Source organism: Notamacropus eugenii, chromosome 2 (genome assembly GCF_028372415.1).
Source record: "Notamacropus eugenii isolate mMacEug1 chromosome 2, mMacEug1.pri_v2, whole genome shotgun sequence".
NCBI classification, from domain to species: domain Eukaryota; kingdom Metazoa; phylum Chordata; class Mammalia; order Diprotodontia; family Macropodidae; genus Notamacropus; species Notamacropus eugenii.
The window spans coordinates 83,960,592-83,983,229 of NC_092873.1; the positions used below are offsets into that span (position 1 = coordinate 83,960,592).

General features: G+C 41.1%; 2 protein-coding genes across 4 annotated transcripts in view; one reads left to right on the top strand and one right to left on the bottom strand.

Moving 5' to 3' along the window:
- The window catches only part of LOC140525827 (putative uncharacterized protein ZNRD1-AS1), a 20,900-nt gene extending 5,427 nt beyond the window's left edge, over window positions 1-15,473 (bottom strand). The window contains exons 1-3 of one of the 2 annotated variants that reach the window (XM_072641523.1): window positions 15,082-15,473; window positions 14,597-14,672; window positions 12,798-13,938 (exon numbers count right to left, since the gene is read on the bottom strand). In XM_072641523.1, the coding sequence (XP_072497624.1) occupies window positions 13,162-13,938; window positions 14,597-14,672; window positions 15,082-15,314 (1,086 nt within the window). In that variant the 5' untranslated portion in view covers window positions 15,315-15,473 and the 3' untranslated portion in view covers window positions 12,798-13,161. Of the gene's footprint in view, window positions 1-12,797; window positions 13,939-14,596; window positions 14,673-15,081 lie in introns of those variants that run through there. The other variant, XM_072641524.1, reaches the window with a different exon arrangement.
- Window positions 15,474-17,819: 2,346 nt separating this feature from the next.
- On the top strand, window positions 17,820-21,071 carry POLR1H (RNA polymerase I subunit H). Of its 2 annotated transcripts, none has more exons than XM_072641529.1 (6): window positions 17,820-18,069; window positions 18,205-18,334; window positions 18,563-18,663; window positions 19,422-19,531; window positions 20,004-20,069; window positions 20,827-21,071. In XM_072641529.1, the coding sequence occupies exons 2-5, from the start codon at window positions 18,214-18,216 to the stop codon at window positions 20,026-20,028; spliced, it is 357 nt and encodes a 118-aa protein (XP_072497630.1). In that variant the 5' UTR covers window positions 17,820-18,069; window positions 18,205-18,213; the 3' UTR covers window positions 20,029-20,069; window positions 20,827-21,071. The 2 variants fall into 2 exon arrangements, with proteins under 2 accessions (XP_072497630.1, XP_072497631.1); XM_072641530.1 differs by having other exon boundaries at window positions 17,832-18,069; window positions 20,843-21,071.
- The last annotated feature ends 1,567 nt before the right edge of the window (window positions 21,072-22,638 follow it).

Below are 22,638 nucleotides of genomic sequence, written 5' to 3' on the forward strand. Positions count from 1 at the left end.
GACCTATACGAGCTTGGAATGCTCTACCACACACTGGGCAGATAGTCTGTGTGAACATTTGGGGTGGTTACTCCAAATGTGCATATCCTACGTTTCCTTTGTGCTGTTTCAATTGTTCCACCCAACTCTCACCTGTGGTTCCAAGAAGCTGTAGCATGTGCAGAGGCCACACCCCGGTAAACCGTTTCGGCAGATGGGCCAAACCAGGTTGAGGGTAACCAAGATGTCTCAAACCCATTGGTGAGTAAGGGAGGTGTCTACCCCAAGCATGTGAAGACTTCCCTTGGTGGAATGGGCAAATGAGAAAAATTTGTTCCAAGGGACATGAAGGTGAGATTTTAGTTGGGGTTTAAAGGAAGCCAGGGAGGTCAGTCATTTTGAGTACAGGGAGAATGTTTCAGGAATGGGGACTGCCACTGAAAATTCCCTGGAGCTGAGAGATGGGGCATCTTGTTCATGGAACAGCCAGGAAGCTACTATCACTGGGTCAGACTACATGGTGAGCAGTAAGGTGTAAGATTGGAAAGGTAGGAGGAAGCAGCTTATGAAGGACTTTGAATGTCAAATAGCATTTTGTATTTGGTCTTTGAGGAAACAGGGTGCCACTGGAGTTTATTGAGTAATCAAACCTGCGCTTTAGGAAAATCACTCTAATGGTTGAATGGAGGATGTGGGAGAAACTTGAGGCAGGCAGACCCACCAATAGGCTATTGCAATAATCCAGGTGTGAAGTGATGAGGGCTTGCACCAGGGTGGTGGCAGGATCAGAGGAGAGAAAGGGGCATATCTGAGAGATGTTGCAACAATCTTAGCAATAACTTGGATATGAATGGGGAAGAGGGGCAGAAGGGAGGGATAATGAGAAATCCAGGATGACTCCTAGGTTAAGACCAAAGAGAAATGGTGTTGCCCTCTATAGTAATAGGGAAGGTCATTGTTCAGCTGTGTACCACTCTTCATGACCCCATTTGGGGTTTTCTTGGCAGATACTGGAGTGGTTGGCTACCTCCCTCTGCAGTTCTTTTTACAGATGAGGAAACTGAGGCAAATAGGGTTAAGTGACTTGCCCTGAGTCACATAGCTAGTGTCTGAGGCCAAATTCAAACTCAGGTCTTCCTGACTCCAGGTTGTGTTCTATCCACTAAGCCAACTACCTGCCTCCAAGGAAGTCAGAGGTTAAGTAATTTGCCCAGGGTCACACAGCTAGTAAGTGTCTGAGGAAAAATTTGAGCTCAGGTCTTCTGAACTCCAGACTGGGTATTCTATCCACTGAGGCAACTTGTTGCCTCCAAGGAAGCCCAAAGTTAAATAACTTGCTCAGGGTTACACAGCTAGTAATTATCTGAGGTTGGATTTTCATTCAGGCTGTCCTGACTCCAGGCCCAGCCCTCTATCCACTATACCACCCAACTGCCCCAATACGGAAGACAAGAGAGTTGTAATAAGGAAGACAGAAAGGTTGGTGATAGATAGTAAGGGAGTTGGCAGCCAACTGGTTAGTGTTTCCTTACGTGAAAACATTGGTAGCATTCACTCTAAGATTTCTGTAAGATGGGAATTAAGTCCAAACCAAAGTCACATCAGTTTGGGACAGACTCAATGAGTTGGAAAACTTATTCTAAGTTGTAGCAAGACATGCAGATAAAGAAGTATTAGGTCAAAAGGTATTTATTACTTGTAGGAAAATGTTAACTATCAACCAGATACAGGGGATCCCATTCTAGTATGGCTTGAATAAGATCTAAGGCACCTTCCAAACCTAAAATCCTTAATTTGCTACTCCTTTGGTAAATCTCATTTGTCCATTACTCTCCATCAGTCCAAGTCCAACCTGAACTCAATTAAAATGTAATTGGAAAATATTTAACAAAATAAATAAAAACATTATATAATATAATGTTGATATGTGGTTTTCTAAGTCAATAGGCACCTGCAAGGATCCCTCTGTACCGGTTAGTGGACTATTTTTGAGACACAACCATTCTACATAGGAGGTAAATATTTGTGTCTTCTGATCATATCTACCCCACACAAATCTGTTACCAGAGCCCAGTCTACTCAATAACCATTTATTAAATGCCTACTATGTGCCAGGCACTATGCTAAGCACTGAGGACACAAAGGTAAAAAAGACAGTCTCTTCTCTAAAGGAGCTCACAATCTAATGGGAGAAGCACCAAATATTTGAAAACAAGCTATAAATGAAACAATCCAGAATGAATAACTTTTATCTCACAGACAACTGAAAACCACAGTCACACAAATCTCCATCTCGGCAGTTGAACTTCTCACTCTATCCTCTCTTTGCTTCTGAGGGATGAGGAGTGAAAAGGACATGGAAAGGAAACCAGGAGCCCCAGGTTGTTGTGCTGCCTCACCACTTTTGGGTTGATCTTGGGGGAGTACCCTAATGTTTCTGATATGTGTAGACATCTCAAAGCCTTTGCATGTCAGAGTCTTACACTGCATAGCATTCAGACTCAGAGTATCCTCCATACTATGATGAGGCACTGGAGGACACAAGCAGAAAGCTAAAGATCTCTAAACAGCTTTACTAAGAGGTGGAAGAAGTCACCTGATTAGTTTCAGCTGGCTGGATCTCATTCCCCTGAGCTACAAATTGCTGGCACTGCCAGTCTTGAATACAGAGTATACTGTGATCTCATCACAGGATTAATGTACACTTTATAATAGCCTCTTATGGTTTATGTCTCAGTAAGTGCCCCTGAAATGCTCCAGCCCTATGTCTCCTGCCTGCAATCTCACCTCTCAGGCCTCTGTATTTCCTTCCTGCTTGCTCCATTCTCAGGCCACTGACATTTTACTATCCTTTTTCCAAACGTGAGTAAGTGCAGTTGAGCTTGGGAGTCAAGGTTACTTTCTGTCCAGTAGTCAAGCTTCTCCCTCAAATCTCTCTATTCCAAAGACAGGCTGTCCTTATGCTGCTGAGTGAATCTATTTTTGTACTATACTTGATGAAGAGAAGGTATGAATGGCTTAACAATTCGTAAGTGTGATAGTAGGTGCAAGCAGGATATACCCCTAAGTAGCACAATAAATAGAGCACTAGGCCTGGAGTCAGGAAGACATGAGTTCAAATCTGGCCTCAGATACTTATTAACTATGGAACCCTGAGCAAGACTACTTTTTGCCTCAGTTTCTTCAGTCATAAAATGGTATTTCCCAAGGTGATGGTAAGGATTGAATAATTTATTTGTAAAACACTTAACATAATGCCTGGCACTATATAAATGCTAGTTATTTTGACTATTATTATCATTATATGCATTTGATGGGCTTTCCTGAGTGACCCTGGAGATGTTGCACAGGCAACAGCAGCTTATACATGCCTGCTTTCTACAGGTCTATGAAAAAACAGGTTGTGACTTTAATAATTAATTGAGGGAAATCCTTATTGACCTTAGTTCAATCAGAGTATGAAAAAAATATGCTCCAAATTTAAGAAAAGAAAATTATCAAAGACCATGAATCTCCATTCTACCTCTGAGATCTTCTCATTCAAAAACCTCTATACCACCACCACCACCACTAGTACTACGACTACAACTACTACTACTACTACTACTACTACTACTACTACTACTACTACTACTACTACTACTACTACTATTTACATGGGCAATCCACAATATAGTCATACACATTTAATCATTCAAAGAAAATGAACAAACCCTACTGAGGTCCACTGGCCTTCCCATTTTTCCCAGGTGATGAAAGGATTAGGGGAAGAAGTTCTGTCTCTTTATTGTTGTTGTTCAGTTGTTTTCAGTCATGTCCAACTCTTCATGACCCTATCTGGAGTTTTCTTGGCAAATATATTGGAGTGGTTTGCCATTTCCTTCTCCAGCACATTTTACAAATGAGGGAACTGAAGCAAATAGGGTTAAGTGACTTGCCCAGGGTCACACAGTTAGTAAGTGTCTGAGGCCAGATTTGAACTCAGGAAGATGACTCTCCATGGGCCTGTATCAACTAGGGGTATACAAGTGCTTTGGAAAGGGATTTTGTCCTCATAATAGTTGGAGAGAGTACAGCTTTAGAATTGGAGGACTTGAACTCCTCGCTCTGAGGCTTTTTTTTTAACTGCGTCACCTTACACTTCTGAAGCTCTGAGGCTTCAGTTTACTTATCTATAAAATGAGAATGTGGAGACCAGAGAATCTCTAAGATTCCTTCCAGTTCTAAATTCTAAGATCCAAATGATAAAAATGAGTCCTAAATGGAGAAATGAGAGAAAGTAGGGATAGCTAGACTAAAGAAAAACCTGAGTTGGTCATTGTCCTTTGTCCTTAAAAGGGACTAAAAATGACACCACTATGTTAGAGTCAAGTTACAGTGTGTCTGTGGCTGATAAGACTAGCACAAGCTTGGAAGGCTCTACCACAAATCAGTTACAAATAGTCCATGGGAACATTTGGGGTGGATTCTCTAAATTTGCGCATCTTAACATTTCTTTTGAGCTACTTCAATTCTGCTTTGTTCATAGAGCACACTACTTTATCTGATGAGGACATGCCATGTAGTCCTATTCCAGTGTCTCCCATGTCATACAATCAATTCCAGAGTTCTTCAGAGAGACCTTGAAAGTGTCCTTGTATTGCTTCTTCTGATTACCATGTGAATGCCTGACTTGTGTGAGTTCTTCATAAAATAGTCTTTTTGGCAAATGTACATTTGACATTCAAACAACATGGCCAGACCAGCAGAGTTGTGCTCTCCACGGTAGAGTTTGAATACTTGGCATCTTAGTTCGAAAAAGGACTTCAGTGTCTGGTATTCTGTCCTTCCAGGAGATCTTCAGAATTTTCCTAAGATTGTCCAGGTTTCACAGGCATGCAACGAGGCCAGCACAATAGTTCTGTTATGCAGTTTAATATCTTTCCCCTCCATCTTTCATTCAGAGCCTCCCAAACACTAAGCTGGCTCTGACAATGCATGCTTCAACCTCATTATCAAGGTGCACATCTCTAGAAAGTATGCTGCCAAGGTAAGTGAAATTAACCACAGCATTTAAAACTTCTCCATTTGCTGTAACTAGTGGTTCCACATATGGATGGTGTGGTGCTGGCTGATGGTGCATCTGTTTTCTTGGTGATAATTGTTAGGCCAAAATTAGGACAAGTAGCAGAGAATCGATATATTTTGGTGCTTCTCAGCTTCAGAGGCCACATTGAGTTGCACAAGCATCTGCAAACAAAAAATATGCACCAACAACCCCTCCACTTTGGTCTTGTCTTGTAGTCTTTCCAAGATTAGAGAAGAATTTACCATCAGCGCGGTAGCTGACTTTGATGCTGTGTTCATCCTCATTGAAGGCATTTGACAACATTGCCTGAAAATATTATTCTAAAAAGCATGGAAGCAAGCACACAGCTTTATTTCACTCTATTGGTAACTAAAAAAGTACAAGAGCATCATCCATTATCCAGAACCTGGGAACTTCTCCAGGTAACAAAATTTTGACATAATTTTCCATAAGCCCTCATGATTGACAGTATCAAAGGTCTTGGTTAGATCTACAAACATTGTATACAGACCTCTTTTCTGCTCGGCATTTCTCCTGCAGTTGTCAGGTAACAAATTCCATATCGACCATTCCTTTGCCCTTTCTGAAGTCACACTGGCTCTCAGATAGATGACCATCTTCCAGGTGAAGGATGAGCCTATTTCAGAGGACTCTGACAAAAATCATGCCAGCAAGGACTGAGAGCCCCTGTGATTGTCACAGTACAATCTATTTCCTTTACCTTTATAGAGATGGACAATGGAAGCGTCCTTGAACGCCTGATAACCTCCTCTTGCCATATAACCTGGAAAATTTCAGTCAGCTTTTGTTTAAGCAACAGAACACCCCACCACCACCACCACCTTGTAAATCTCAGCTGGAATAGGATCAGCACTAGGTTCTTTGCCACAGGAGAGAACCCCAGTGAAATTCAAAAGCTCTTCTTCAGTTGGAACTTCAGCTAGGGAGGGGTTTACTTCAACCTGAGGTAAACAATCAATGGCTTCAGCTTTGATTGATGATGTTCTCTGGAGACCTTTATGGAAGTGTTCAGCCCAATGTAGTTCCATCAGCACTAAGTAGTGAAAAGCACCATAGGTCTTTGTTCCATAAAGGGCCTTAAGGGCATCATAAAAGCACTTTGAATTGTTACTGTCAGCATAAAACTGAATTTCATCTGCCTTCTTATTGAGCCAAGAATCCTGCATCTCTCTAAGCTTCATTTGTCCTTTATTTTTGATGGAATTAAATGCTGCCTTCTTAGAGATGTCATTCTTTCCAGGTACTAAAATGAAAATGAGACCAAAGCAGGGACAGCTACAGAGACAGGTGATAGGGTTCAGACCCTACTACAGCCAGGGTTGCCACTGTCCCCGCCAGCCCTACCAAAGAACAGGGAGCAAGGGGCCTGAGATGTCTTACATCTGTTGTTAACTGTGGCAAGAGTTTCAGCTCGAGCTCCAACCTTATCAAATACTAGCAGACACACATTGGGGAAAAACCTAATTGGCTGTAGTGAGTGTGACGAGCATTTAAGGCAAAGCTCAATTTGGGTACAGCACCAGAAAACCCACATAGGTGAGCAACCCCACTGCTATATCATCTGTGGCAAACACTTTAGCCAGACCAGGTCTACCATTAGTGCATTCACATATATGAATAGCTCTATGCCTACCCTCAATATGCAAAGGATTTCACTCAGCAGATGTACCATACTAGGCACCAGTGAGCACACACAGGTGAAGAGTCCTACAAATGCCATGAGTGTGGCAAAATCTTTGGCAAATACTCTGTTCTGTTTGTATGGGTCATAAGACCCATACAAGTAAGAAACCCTCCTGCTGTGGCAAGGGCTTCTTCATTTAACACTCAATTCTGGTGAACCATCAGTGAGCACACACAAATGAACGATCCCATGCCTGTGGAACTTGTGGGGCAAGCTTTCCTCAGATTTCCAAAGGCCTCCCCTTTCTCCCTAACCCACATAGCATCTTTTCATCACGAAGCCCCAAGTAGGGGCTTCCTATTCCAAGCCTGGCAGCAGATTTAGAGTGGAAAGAATGGTATTATCTCAGAACATGTTTTATTTCATTGGATTCAATGCATTGCCATAGCTAGAGAATATGGAGTTTCTTGCATTTAGAAGTGCAGTTAAGATTTTTCTTGTCCCTGTATTGACAGAAAGGATTTGCTTTGGTAAAACCTTTACTGAAAGAGAAAATCCATTCAGAATTTTTAAAAAGTCTATTGGAATTTTATTAAACTTGATGCAACGAACAGAATAGATAGGGTCTAGGAAGTCAAAGAAATGCCCTCAAAATCTGCAAGAGGTTCTTGCTTTCTGTGGAGTTGCGTTTATTCATAAGGAAACTTTGTCTGCTTTTAAAGCTTTGGTCTAGCTTTACAGGAAAGGAAGACACTCCAGCCCCACCTCCCTCCCACTCCCTTCCTTTCCCTCAGTTATTTCCACCAGACAAAGAGAGCAGGGGTGGCAGGGCGCAGCCCCACCGCCAGCCTCCAAACAGACATCTTTGTGAGCTAATGGAAAGGAGGCACAGCGCTACGGCCAGCTCAGTGGAGAGACCCCCTACCCTCGGGACATCTCGATCTCAGACACGCAGTGATGAGGCAAAAGACAAAGATGTTACAAGCTCCGTTTATTATTAGCAAGTATAAGCTTTAAATCAGTGTAGCCATTAAGTTCCATACTAGTGGCAAGCTCCTGCTGTGATTACTTTCACCAATCCTCTTTCATTAACAAACGCTTGTCCCAATGACTGCCTCAGGATGTTTGTTCAAATACTAAGATGTTTACCTAAGACCCGAAAGCCTTGGAGCTATTATATGAGATCCCGGAGGGCCGAACCAACAACCTTTGCTCCATTAGCACGATAGAGTGGGCTTATCAGGCCATCATGAAATGGAACTGTTGTGGTCCTCAACAGCTCCCTACAGCACAGCCCCTGGTGGCACCTGAAGCCAATCCTAAGAAAAGAAAGAGCTAGGATTGCAGCAGGTCCAGGCCTTGGAGAGTCCAGGGATAATAAGGAGAGGGCCTAGGGAAATGGGAGTGGGCTTGGTGAGGGCAAAGAGAGGGGGAAGTCAAGGAAAGACAAGTGACTGAGTAAGTGAAGGGTACCATCACTAAACTGTAGAGAAAGAGCTGAGGCAAAGCGAGGGTGGGACACTGAATTCATCAGAAGCTTAATTTAGATGGCATGTGCTTTAAAGTTTGTTAAGTGTCCCATAGATTTTATTTCATTTTCTCCTACCACAACCTTGGGAAGTAGGTGCTATTATTATCCCCATTTTACAGATGTGGAAACTGAGGCAGGCAAAAGTTAAGTAACTTGACCAGGATCACACAACTAGTAAGTGTCTGAGGCAGCATTAGAATCCAGGCTTTCAAAGCTCCAGGTCCAGCACTCCATCCACTGCAACACCTAACTGCTTGACCCTGGAGAAGTCACTTCAATGCTGCACCTTTAAATTCAGAAAGCTGTGGTGAGATAAGTGCTGTGTTAACAAGCTATTAATATGAAGGCAGAGAAATATGGAGACAACTGAGTTCTAGAGGAGCTACATAGGAAGACTCTTAAGTGGGATGCTGGGAGTGCCCAGGGTCTAGGAGACCTGAGAAAGCTGAATCTGGAGTGAGGAGGATGTGAAATAAGCCTATTCAGCTCTGTGCTACACAAACTTGCTGCAACTACTTGCCACATTTTATAAACCTCCAATTCTGAAACCTCCCTAAGTCCATTTATGTAAATATGTCTGCTTTTGTCCCTTCTGTCCTCACTCTACTCTTTTCCCATACCCCTCGAGATAGTAATCACTTGTCAGTGATTACTTTAAAAAGACACCCAGAACTCTTGCTACCTAGAAGGCATATAATAAGTGTTTTGAACAGAATTGAATTGTCTCTTGTTTTAATATGCTTTACATAATTCTTTCCCTTTTGGCTCCAAGTACACAAAAATGGGTTGATATAGCAACGAGCAAGACAGCTTTGAAACTGACATGTTGGATTCACAAATTTTAAAACGCAAGCTGCACATAATAGATTCATGACTTCAAATATAATCTATTTTATTTTCTGTTTTTTGAAATTTATCTGATGTTTAGTAAACATGGGACCACCAAAAATTTAGATGGAAAACAACTGAGACAAAACATACAACAAAATGAAAAATGAGAAATATGTAGACTGCTTTGCTTTCTCTCCCTTCATAGAAATGCTTAGCATTTGCAAAAAGAAAAATATGTCAGAGGATGTGTATAATTTCTTCTTCAGAAGTAGAAATAAAGCAGTAATGGTTTATCCAGCGTAACCCACCTTTCTTTCTGACACAATAGGTTCCACGGGACCATTTATGAAAGAATGTAGTAGTTAACTTTCATGATATAAGGTCATGATGCTATTTTAGTTGAATATTAACTATACATCATCATGTATCCATTGCTAAACTTCTTATTCCTTTCTCAGCTTGACCCCAAGGGTCTCTCATTCCTTTTCTCCTCTTCATTGTCCCCTGCTTCCCCCTTATTCCCCACATACCAGATGCTGCCAGAATCATTTCTTCTCCAGATGCTACCAACTGATATTTGATGTTTCAGCCCATGGCTGCCACCTTATATAGCAACAGAATTTTAGACCTGTAAGTGAACTTAGAAATCATGTCATCTTCTCCAGAAGACCTTCCTAGAATTCTCCCTACCTGCCTGCCAACCTGCCAACCTTTCTTTCTCAGTTGTTCTTTGGTAATTTGGTAACTACAGATTTCTCTTAGCTCTCTTTCTGGGTGTCTGTCCACCACCTCTAATTACACTGGCCATATATCTCTGCCACATCCCACCCACCCTCCCTGCCTTTTGCCCCAGGACAGCTGATGTCTGGTGAGTTAGGAAAATGTAGATTCATTTTAATTAAACTCCTTAAAGGAAAGAACCATAATTTTTTATTATTTTTTTTAGTCAACAAAAATCTATTTTTTCTCCCATTCAATTTTTTACTCTTTTACAAAAGAAAAGTAGAGCCCTATAACTAATAGTATTAGTCAAGCAAAACAAAGTCTTGCATTGGCTATGTCCAAAAAAATGTTTCATTCTGCACCCAGTCTATCATCTGTCAAAATGTGGGTATAGCATGCTTTATCATTGGTTCCTTTGAAATCTTGGTTGGTCACTTGCATTGATCAGAGTTCTTGACTTTCAAATTTATTTATTAAAATGTTATTGTTATTGCATAAATTGTTCTCCTGAAGAAACCATATCTTATTTATTGTGATACCCTTTGTTGACTAACACAGAGCTTTCCCACACATGCTTACTATAAAGCAGGCACTCAGTAAGTATTCTGAAAGTGAATGAAACCTGAGCCAGGCTGAATTGGGATGTTATATATCTGCTGTTGTAGATAAAGGTAGTCTCCTTACAGTGTAAAGACCATCTGTAAAAAGTATTAAACTTTGGGACAAACTGCACTATCCAAATGAACTCACTCTTCAGCTCTGCTTTGGCATCAATGAATTGGCTACTGCAGTCTGAGAAGGTAACTTGTGTCTTGTGCTTAAAGAAGTAAAATGCTCCCCACTCCAGTCTTACATACACACACATACATACATTCATATTCTCTCTCTCTCTCTTTTTCCCTTCTCGCCCCCCAACCCCCACCCCAATCCCATGCATTTTCACTGCCTGGCTATCCCCATACCAGCCTCCTTTCAGTCTTGGCTAAAATCCCATTTTCTATAGAAAATCTTTCCTGACCCACCTTAATTCTACTGATTCTCTCTGTTGATTATTTCCAACTTATCCTGTATACAGCTTGTTTGTACATAGTTGCTTCCACATTGTCTCCACCATTACACCTCAAGCGTGAAGTTTCAACAACGTATCCAAAAATTATTCACTGTTACCAAGACTAGACTGACGTAAAACTACAACCACAACTTAAAGCCATGCTTATAGCAACAAACACAGAAAAAAGTATACATATTTACACTAAAATATAAAAAATATAGAATGAGTCTTTTCTTAATACGAACAAAGATAATCACGGATTTATAATAGTTAGAAGATATCTTTGAAGTCATTTAGTTGTCAACCTACTGATTTTACAGATAAGGAAATTAAAGTCAAGAGCATCTTTACGTAATAAAACAAAATTATTCAAGGCACAATGCATGCCTGGCATATATAAAAAGCCCTTTCTTGTTGATTTGATTTTCCTAACATTATTTACAATAGCAAAACAATAGAAGCTTTCTAAGAATCTGTTGGGGTGTAAGCTCAGTTCTCACGTGAACGGTTTCGGGCAGGTAAAAATGAGGGCTTCTTGATTTCGAGCTCTCATGAGGCCCCCCAGGGAACAGCTGGGAATTGAGGGGTGAGACTCTAGCTTTCTTGTTTCTCCACCTCTTCTCAGTTGAAACTTGCTGGAGAGAGCATCTCACCCTTGAGATTGGTCCATGGTCTGAGCACACCTTTTTGTTGATTAGCTAGGGGCTGAGAGCATGCATGGTATCCACGTGTGGACTATGGGGCTGGGAGAGCTTAAGTGGGGGCAGTAAAGCCTGAGGGGAGTCCCTCCCGGGGGTCCCTCCCCTCTTCTGCCCCAGTCCTCTTGGTGTGTGATCCTTGCTCCTTGAGGAGGAGGGGGGTTCCTTTCTCCTGGGGAAGAACTCGCCTGCATATGGACATGTAACCAAGATCCTGAATAAAGCCTAACCCCTGTTTGACTCTGGAAAGTCTCTTCTCTCCTTACGTTTACTGGCTGGCCACCGAAGACCTGGACTAAGGTAGGATGACTCGGGCAGCCCACAGCAATTAGGCCGGGACAAAAATCTGCCTATATTCATTAACATCTTTTCCTTATAGCTTGTAGACAGTGGAAGAACTGGTCAAAAAAAGAGTAAGGACAACAGCAGCTAACATATATAGCACTTTTAAGTTTTACAATGAGATTTACATAGATGATTTGCAATATAATAGAATATTGATGAAACAATTCACATATGGATCCAAATACAGAATTAAAGAGATCCTGCTGATCTACTAATGATTTTTCTTTAAGAGATATAAAGGTTAAGCTGATATTTTTTAAAATATTTTTTTTATTTCACAAAATTTCCCAATTACATGTGAAAAAAATTTCAACATTTATTTTTTAAAATTTTGAGTTCTAAATTCTCTCCCTCCCTTTTGTCCCTCGAGAAGGCAAGAAGTATGATATTCATTATCTATGTCAAGTCATGCAAGGAGCTCCTGAGGTCAAATGGTGGAGATGTTGTTGGTATGTAGCTTTCTTTCTCTATTTTATTTTTCCTTTGTTTCTGTATCAGTAGAACTTATTTGTTTACCCCAATGGAAAAACTTTGGGGTTTGGTAAGACGCCTTTCCTTTTTCTGTTTTTTGTAAAAAGTTTATGGAGCACAGGCATTTTTATTAAATCCTTCTGAATAAGGAATTTTTTCCCCTTTGGAAATTCATCATGGCTTCTAATTTATTTTCCTGATATTGGGTTGTTTATGAAAAGTTCTATTAGTTTCACTTATAAAAATGTAAGCTATTCTAAAAGTACTAAATAACCATCCCCCAGCTAAAAACTATCTTAAAAATCCCAAATAAGTACAAAAGCAGAAAATATGAAAACCAAAGGAGATAAAAGAAACTGAAAACAATAAGCCTAGTGTTTTTAATGACCAATAAAAATTAGTAAACTATCAGTAAATTAATTTATTTTAAGAGAGAAGAAAACCAAAATCACCAGTCACAGTCAATAAGCATTTATTAAACACACTAACTAGTACCCAGGAACTGTACAAGCACTGGGGATACAATGACATGCACAAGGCAGTCCCTGCCCTTAAGGGTCTCACAATAAAAATGAAAAAAAAGGGAAATCTAATGAAAAGGAAAATAAAGAAAATTGTTGATAATTTATGTAGGGGTATAATAAATCAGCAGAACCTGCTTCCAGCAAGTCCCTTTATAAATTATGTTATTCAGTATGATAATCCATACTAAATACTATATTTGGTAAATAATAACCACAGAACAGCTTTCATAATAACAATAAATATAGGTTCATCTGAGAAAGAGGTCATGACCTTTGTCACAAAAATAAGAGAATTTTAATAACGCTTCATTTTTTCTAAGTGACTCCTCAAAAGTGAAGGAATACTCAAAAATGTCCTATGAACTCGTTTTTTAATTTTTCTCACATCTTTTTTTTCTGATGATTCTGCCACAAGGACATCCAGTTTGATTGGACTTTCATCGTGAGGTTGGAGAAGTGGATAAGCAGTGCTCCATCCAAATCTTTTATGGCTCTTCTTCTTTATACGCTTTAGAAATGGAGGAGGATGACTTGGGATTCTTACAGAAAGTCTTTCCTTGTTTCTTTCTTCATTAAGTTCTCTACCTCGAATCATGCGTTCTAGATGTTCTTTTGTCTGCTGCTTCCGGTCCCACTCTCTTATCTGCTTTCTCATCGATGGGGTCATCCTGATGACATCCTTTTTACTTTCAGGTGAAAGGATTTGGGGAAAATGTGTTTTGCTTGGGATTTGGGGGAATGATTCCCATTTTGTATCCATACATCTGGCCTGTTCTGCTCTGTGTATGTGACACTCTATTTGCTTTAACTCTCTTTCTGATACTACGTAGTCCCATTCTTCAGACTCTAAGCTTCTCTGGCTTTTTGGTGTTGTCACTGGCTCCATTCTGGGCTTTTTAAATTCATTCTGTTCTTCCATCATTTCCATGATTCTCGTATAGTAGTAATTCTCTGCCTTAGCAAGTCGGTGGTCAAAAGACATAGCCTTTTCTTTAGAGAGGGTCTCATGTTCCTCTTTATGTCTTTGAGCTAACAGATTTCTTGCTGCTGGAGTATGCACACCACCTAAACTCTGTCAAAATGAAGGGATTTTTTTTTTTCCATTTTTCTACATTATTGTACACAAGTATGTAGACCAACTAAACTGTCAAAATGAAGGGATTTTTTTTTTTTTTACATTTTTCTACACTATTGTACACAAGGGAAGACAGTGAAGGCTCCCTCAGAGACAAGACACTGACTGGCTTTCTCTACCTTTGGTAAAAATAGCAATTAGGCTTGATTCACTTTCACTGCTAAGTGTATATACATACATACATACATACATATATATGTATATATATATTGAGGCCTCATTGCTAACAAAGTAAGAAATATATATACCATGATGATTATTTTTGAGAGTTTTCAACCCAAAAGTTTGACTTGAGTTCAAATTCAGTCTCAGACACTTAACTAGCAATAACTGTGTGATCTGGACAAGTCACTTTAGCTTGTCTTCAGAATTATTCTGTAGAATGAGGATAATAGTATCACCACCTCCCAGAGGGCTGTGGTCCATGAGAATCAAATGAGATCATATTTGTAAAGTGCTTTGCAAATCTTAAAGCATTATGTAAATATTAATATTTTGTTTTCCAACCTGAACTGGGAAATTTTGCTAGCACGGAAACTTGCTAAATGAAGATACCATAACTCTCTATTGCACAGTGCTATGCTAATTAACTTACCACAATTTTTTTTTCTAGTGGAGAGTGATGACCTATGGCAATGCGAGGGTCTTCGGTACTTTTTGCCCAGGATAATCTAAACAATGAAAAAGACATAAGTATTAAAACTTTGGAAACTGTTTTAAATAACTAAGATAATGAGTAAATTCTATCACAAAGTTGGACCAAGAAATCTAATGCTTATATAACTGTAAATAAGGGTATTTCTCAAGCAAGGACTTTTTTCTCCCTTCCCACTAATACTACATTAGATGTGGATAGATACATACACATATACACACATATATTAAATACATAGATTATTTATATATGTATATTTTATATTTATATATATGTAGATATGTATACACATATACATACACACAAAAGAGAGAAAAAGGGTAGTTTTTCCCAATGTAAAGAAGTTGCCCTTTCTGAGAAGAATAAGGAAAATTTTGCCCCCTGATTTGTTCAAAAATGGAACAATAACCCAAAATTGTGCTTACTTCTCTTGAGGACTTAGCTTTACCCATTCTGAGTCTGGGAGTGTAGAGCTGGACACAGGAGAGCCTGGCTTCTCTTCTGGTATTCCATTATCCCATATTTCTACACTAGATCCAGCACTCTTAGAACTTCTTTTCTTTTCTGGCACATTTCTTATCTCTGGACATTTCAGCTCTTTCTCCTTCTGTAGCCTCTTGGCTCTTGCCCTCTGGGCCTCAATCTGCAGATACAACATCTTTGTACTCTGGTTCTTCTTTGTCCCAGTCTGCTCCCTAAGCTTTAGTTACCAACCTTTCCCTTTCCTACCCTTGCTCTCAAATCATCATTCAAGAGAGTTACTCTCCAACACTCTAGTCCCTAATACTCTGAATAATCTTCTGACATCCTTTAGGATGAGAAGTTGCTGTTGACATGGGTTTATTTATAGTGCAGGTTGATGTCAACACAAGGGAAGGTCACAAACATTCTTCTATGTCATCACTGACCTAGTCTGAGGTTACATGAGATTGCATGCTTAATATTTAAATGATTTAGATATTGCAAAATTGATATCCCACTAGATATTTTCTCTAACACAGTCACAACCCCAGTTTGGGTCCTCAGATCACTTCTTACCTGTTCTGAAATATACAACCTTTTAATTGGTCTCTATGCCTCAAGTCTCTCCCACTCTAATCCATTCTTGACATAAAGTGACTTTCCTAAAGTGTAACTTTGACAAAGTCATCCATCCTGCCCCTTACCCCACTCAGTAAACACTCAATATTTTCCCATTATCTATAGCATCAAACATAAGCTCAATGTGGCATTTAAAGTCCTTCATAACCTGGACTCCTCCTAGCTTTCCAGTTGCAATAAAATCACTACTATTAGAGCTCTCCCCTTCCCTACTACATGGGTTAGGCTAGTTTTTCCTTGAAAGGAAGCAAAGTTGTTCTAAGAAGTTGATGGGGGCTGAGAGTATTCAAACTGTGCTTTCCTTGAAGTAGCCTCTGGTCATAATGGCATGGTTTACCTGTGAGCCACCTATATGGATATCAAGGTCCTTCAGATTTGGTGGGTGTCCTAAAACCTGTGACTGTAGAATCACCACATTCTGCCCTGGTGACCAGACAAATTTCCTGGTCTATGCAAACTAAAATGCTGGAGTATCCTTGTTGAATATCCTTTCTATGATATGGCTGTGCAAACATTTTGTTAACTGATATTCTAATGATCTATGAGTGCTTCATTTCATTCCAACATGAATTAGGTCTGCCCCAACACCAGTTTTCTTACACATTACTCTCCTCACACACTGTACAATCCAGTCTATTTGACAATCCTCACACATTTAAGTTCTCTCCCATCTGCTCACCTTTGTACTGACTGCCCTCCATGAACTCCTCACTTCCATACCTCTTGGAATCCCTGGTTTCAAGACTTAGTTCAAGTACCCCCTTCTGCAGTTCTTGGTCCCTTCACAACAGCTAGTACCTTTCCTCCAAAGGCTACCCTCTCTCTATTCTACATGTGCTTACTTAACATACATGTCTCCATTAGAATGTAAGCTCCTTGAAGTTACAGATCATTTTTTTGCATGTTCTTTGTATTCTCAGTGTTTAGCATAGGCCTGGCATGTTTTATAAGTTTATTTAATGCATACTTTTTTTTATATAAGCATTGTTGTTTAATCATGTTTGTCTTGTTGGACTCTTTGTGATCTCATTTGGGGTTTTCTTGGCAAAGATACAGCTCATTTTACAGGGAAAGCAAACAGGGTTAAGTGACCTGCTTGTGATAACACAGTTGGTAAACCGAGAGGCTGGATTTTCATTCGGGAAGATGAATCTTCCTGTTTCCAAACCTTGAGCTCTATCTATTGTACCTATAGATACATATAGATACATACCTATGTATTATAGCTGCTCCTATATAAGCATTAAGTATTATTACGCTTACATGGGCAGCATCACTCTTGGAGGTTCTTGTGGAGTTGTAACAATATCTGTGAAATTCCATGAAGAGTTTGACACTACTGAAAAAACGACTAAAAACAAAAATTCCACTTACAAAAGCAAACCTATTTTAGAAACGCTTACTGATGGATCAGCTAATTTGATAACTAAAATGGATTCCACTGTTGCACATGACCCAGTTGGAATCTCACAGATATTGTTAAAACTCATTGCTTCCTTAACTACAAAGACCTCCAAGAGTGACGCCGCTGCCCGTGTACACCTAAATCATCTATCCTTGCCAAATATCTCATGAATGGGAACACCATATCTTCTCATGGAAATCCTCCTTACTCCCTGGCTTCTTGTATTTTCTCTATAAAAATGAAGGTCTGGGGTCGAGAGGAAGAGATGAAATTATGCTCATGTCTGAGTTCTGATCTCCGACTACTCTTGCCAGATTGATTCATCTGAGATTAAATTCCCATCATTCAAAGGCTCCCCCCCCCCCCAACCCCGCCATGGCCTAGGAAGGGAGAAGAGGCAAAAAAAAAAAAAACTACAACGCACAGCGAGTCCGGCTCCAGCACCCATAGGGAAGCCTCCGGGTCCCCTTACTGTGTAGTGCAAACAGCAGCAGCAGTGGGACAAAGGCCTGGGGGAGGTTGTTCCTTAAAGTCACACTGCGGAACAGACCTCGGGACAGAGACTAGACCCGGAGGACAAGAGGAGAGAAGCGTCTGCTCGAGTCTAGAAGATAACCCTAGGTACAGAGGCCGCGCCCGTACGTCCGCCGTGGGCGGGGCTGCGGGGACGCGGAAATCTCGCGGCGCTCCAGGATGCTGGAGGCGGTCACGTGTTCTCACTGTGACGCTACAGCCTCTCCAGAGCCCGGCGCTCCCCTAGCCCAGCCCCGCGTGGCCCAGCCCCGCGTGGCCCAGCCCCGCGTGGCCCAGCCCCGCGTGGCCCAGCCCAGCGCAGGCCGGCGCGTCTGCCAGCGCGAGCTGACGTCCCGATCCGAGGCGCGGGCTTGCTCCTGGAGCCGGAATCCTGGTGAGAAGCTACCGTTGGGGCAGGATGCGGGTCGGGCACTGAGAGCAGTCACGGGCGGAGGGAGGCAGGGGATTCGCCGGACCCCAGGTCCTGCGAGGAGAAAAGAATGGCCCCCGCTTAGTCTCTTCCTCCCAGGTCATCTCCATGGACTCCAGCTTCCATTCGGACTCGGATTTCTGCCCCGAATGCGGCTCAATTCTGCCTCTTCCAGGAACTTTGGACACAGTAACTTGCCCCAGGTGTGATTTCTCCATAGACGTGCGGGGTAAGAGCCCCTCTGGAATAAGAGGCTTTGACGAGCATGGATTCTCGGTGCAGGGAGGTTGTGGGGGAAGGCCCTGAGCTTGAGAGACAGTCTGGTGTCCAGAGGCCAGCCCTGAAGGTGCCATTAACCAGGGGGTGGGACCCGTAGGGACGGAGAGAGGCCGGGGGAAACGGTGCAGGATCTCACCTTGTGCCTGAGCAACGAGCAGCCCTCCTCCTTCTCTTCCAGAGTTCGAGGGGAAGGTGGTGGCCACCTCGGTCGTGTTCCACAAGTTGGGAACACCCCTGATGGTGCCAGAGGAAGAGGGGCCCGAGTTCCAGGGACCAGTGGTGAGTTGAGTGAGAGTCATTCCGCTTCAGTTACATGGCTCCATGAGACGTTAGATCTCGAAGTCTTAACATATGTATGGATCAAGCCAGCAGATTCAACAAATAATTATTATCTTTTCTGTGTACTGCATCATATCATTAGATATAATAGGGGCCTGCAGTGTGTAATATTTTGAGGCAAAGTGGATTGGTAAAGGCTAAATCTAATTCATGCAAAATACAAGATAATCTGAGAAGGTGAAGATCAGTTTTAGCTGAAAGATAAGGGAAGGTTTCATAAAGGAGTTGTAAATCTTAGGCTACCAGAGATAGAAGGAGCCTTATAGATTATCCAGTCTGATTTCATTCAATGAAAATGAAATTGTGGCCCAGACAGATGGTGACTTGCCTAGAAACAAACAGCTCTTGGGTTGGGCAGTTTGGGATTTGATCTCAGATCCAAATTCAGCATCTTTCTGCTGTATTACATTGGGCCTTAAAGGAAGAGAAGAATTTCAACAGGTGAACACATTTTAGAAATGGTCAATAGGCTACAGTTAGGATCAGGAAACAGCTAGTTAATTAATCCCTTTTGTCTGGCTGTAGAGCACAAGCAGGGGAATACTATAAATAATAAGCTAAGTTAGACATAGATTGTGGTGGGAAAACCGTAAAATACCTGGCGCACAAGTTGATATTAAATTCTATAGGTACTAAGGAACCACTGAAAGTTTTTGAGCAGGGAGCTATGAGTCCCTCCTAATTTACTGATTTCTCAGATTGACAGGCGCTGTTCCAACTGTGGTCATGAAGGAATGGCATATCATACCCGGCAGATGCGCTCAGCTGATGAAGGACAGACTGTCTTCTATACCTGTACTAATTGCCGGTGAGCAAGGATTTCCTTCTTTCCTTCTCCTCCAACCTCCTCTCCCCGAGGTGTTAGGACATGAATCCTACATCTGGATCCACAGTGGGTCCAAGTGGATTGTGTTCTCAGCCTCAGATTCATAAAGACCTCAATTGAAATTTTGATTCTGATACTTACCAGCTTTGTCACCATGGATAAGTCATAAGTTTGCTCAGCTTTAAAATCATCTTAATACCTACTTCACAGGGTTCTCATGACACTTAAATGAGAACACTATGATTATTAATATATACATTCAACAGTGGTCAAGCTCATCCTTTTCCTCCCACTGTTTCCACATAGCCCAGATTAGTTGAAGAGTCTTTTCTGAGAAAACACGTCAGATGGGAAAGATATGTGACTTCTCTTGATTGATTGTCCAGTTCATTTCTAGGAAGTACTTTCTGTCTAATCTGACAATCTGTCTACTCTGACAATCTATTCTCTTTAGGTTCCAAGAGAAAGAAGACTCTTGATCACTACCTACCAATTGGACTCAACTCGTCCTATTTGAAAGGTAGGCCCCTGGTTAAATGCTGAATCCTTATCTGACACCCTAGACCTGTCTGCTCCTGTGGTACCATGCTCCCTTGTTTTTCATCTTCTTATAAGTGATTAAAGCTATGTACTTTTTGTAAAGCTGTAGTATGTTTTCAAATTTTTGTGGTTAAGATCCTAGGAAGAGAGTGGAGGAGAACAAGACAGTGCAGGATGATGGAGTCCCCAAGGCAATAATACTACTTAGTATTATTACTGTCTGCTATTGTGGGAGAAAGAGAAATGGATCTAGAGTCAGGAGTGGCCTGAGTTTGTATCCTGCCTCTGACACTCGTTAGTTGTGTGACTGACCATGAATAAATTACTTAACCTTTCTAATTCTTAGTTTCCTCATCAGTGAAATGGGGATAACATAAATATAAAATACATATATTATCTTACAGTTACTGTGAAGGGTCAAATGAGTTGTAATGCACTTGCAACATAAATATCTTCAAAGGGTAATTCATTCTTATCAATTTGGGTATTCCCTCCAGTGGTACAGATTGCAACTCATCCCTGTCCAGCCTGTGTTTTTTTATTTACTTTCATTAATGCTCTCATTGGGCCCTTTCTTGCATCCTCTTCCATTGTGTGGATCCTAGTAGAGCACAAAGGCTGGTTAGTTCACTGGTTGCCTGTCTATGTGGTGATGAGTTCACTTCAGTCTGATCATACTCTTTGATGTCATATTTTATACTTCTCCCACGTAATTCCTTATTTGTAATGTGTTTCAGCATTCTTCCTCCACAGAGTCCTTCTGCAGTGGCTCATGATATAGAAGTGACCTGGGTTCTGGAGGGCTACGGAGTGCAGCTTCAGTTGTACTTTGGGTGATCTTCAACTTCAGAGACTATACGATTCCATTACTCACAACCGTACTACATACTACATCACTGAAGAATACTGAAATTAAGAGGATGGGCCTTTGTTTCTGAGAAAACTTTGGGGGTCCATTAAAAGAACTACACAGTTTCCCAAAGGCAGTCCAGTTCTTCCTCTTTTCAATTTTAGATTTAGCTCATTACCCATTTTTAATGTCCCCAGAAATATAGTACAGATAACACACTCGATGGGTTGTCTATCCAAGGGTATGATCACAGCTTGGACAATTGGCATTCTTCACAAAGCCTTACTATGTTATTACTTCATCACTGTACATAGGTGACCCCTGGGTTCTTGAAAGCTATGAAGTGTAAGCTCTGGCAGGTTCTACTCTGCTGAAAAGGCTTCAGATACAATCCCAGAAACAGATGTCTGCTTTCCAAGGACTAGGTTAGTTCCAAGAACCCAGAGGCTCATTCCTAATAGACTTGCCATTTGGTGATGAGTCATATTTGGCCACTACAAACCACGAAACCGAAAAATATGAATTGCTGTCACTGTGACAGTGGCCCCTTTCTGCATTGTCAAAGTGGTTGAGTGACAAAAGAGGAACTCAAAATAGAGACCCTTGTCCAGTGACCAACAAGTAAAGATGTTACGAGAAGAATTATATCAGGCTTTATGTTCATTCTAAGTTAAACCAGAGAACAAAACTAGAAGTATGGTACACTTGCTCTCCTGGGGAAGGTCAATAAAGGAGTTAGCCAAATTAGTTTTATTCTGTGTTCAAAGGCAACATGAAACACATCTTTGGGACATTTGGTCATCTGGTGTTCATTTCCATTCACAAGCTTATTAAGTACCTACTACATGCCACACACTGGGCTAGATTCTGGTGATACAAAGGCCAAAAAAACAATCCAGTCAATCCTTGCCTTCTATAGGAATTTACATTTTATTGAAAAGGAAAGAATATGCAGATAAGTGAAAAAAAACTAATATGAAAGGTGGGAAGGATGAGCACCAACAAGGGATAAGTGTTACAACTTAAAGGTAGCCAGTAGACAGAAGAAAGATCACTCCAGGAATGTCCAGGAGGACAGTCAATTCCTGGAACCAAGAGATGGGGCATCTTGTTCATGAAACAGCAAGGAGGCCAGTGTCACCAGATTGAAGAATAAGGGGCATAAGATGTAAGAAAACTGGAAAGGTAAGAAGAAACTAGGTTATAAAGGGCTTTGAACACCAAGAAGAGGGTTGGGTTTTTTGGGGGTTTTTTTTAGAAATGGTTGGATCTACACTTTAGGTATGGCTTGAATAGGGGGAGAGAAGGCAGGCCGACCCACCAGCAAGCTATTGCAATAGCCCCAACTTGAGAGATGCTGCAATGAAGAAATCAAAATGCCTTGACAACAGCTTGGGTATGGGAGCTAAGACTGAGAAATCAAGGATGACTCCTAGGTTTTGAGCCTTAGAACCTGGGAGGATGGTGTTTCCCTATACAGTAATAAGGAAAGCAAGGTGGGATTAGAGTTTAGGGAGAAAGATAATGAGTTCTGTTTTGGACCTGCTGGATGTAAGATGTCTATTAGACATCCAGTTTGAGATGTCTGAAAAGCATTTGGAGGTTCCAGATTAGAAGTCAGCAGAAAGTTTGAGGCAGGATAGGTAATTTACATGAATGGAAACTCTAAAGAAGCTAGGGATTACAAGAGGTGAGGGTG

What these genes read in the sequence shown, in the direction of transcription:
- POLR1H (XM_072641529.1), top strand. Translation starts at nt 18,214, where the DNA reads ATGGACTCCAGCTTCCATTCGGACTCGGATTTCTGCCCCGAATGCGGC. An exon ending in TTTCTCCATAGACGTGCGGG is followed by an intron (nt 18,335 to 18,562) that starts GTAAGAGCCCCT and finishes CTTCTCTTCCAG; the next exon opens with AGTTCGAGGGGAAGGTGGTG. An exon ending in TATACCTGTACTAATTGCCG is followed by an intron (nt 19,532 to 20,003) that starts GTGAGCAAGGAT and finishes TATTCTCTTTAG; the next exon opens with GTTCCAAGAGAAAGAAGACT.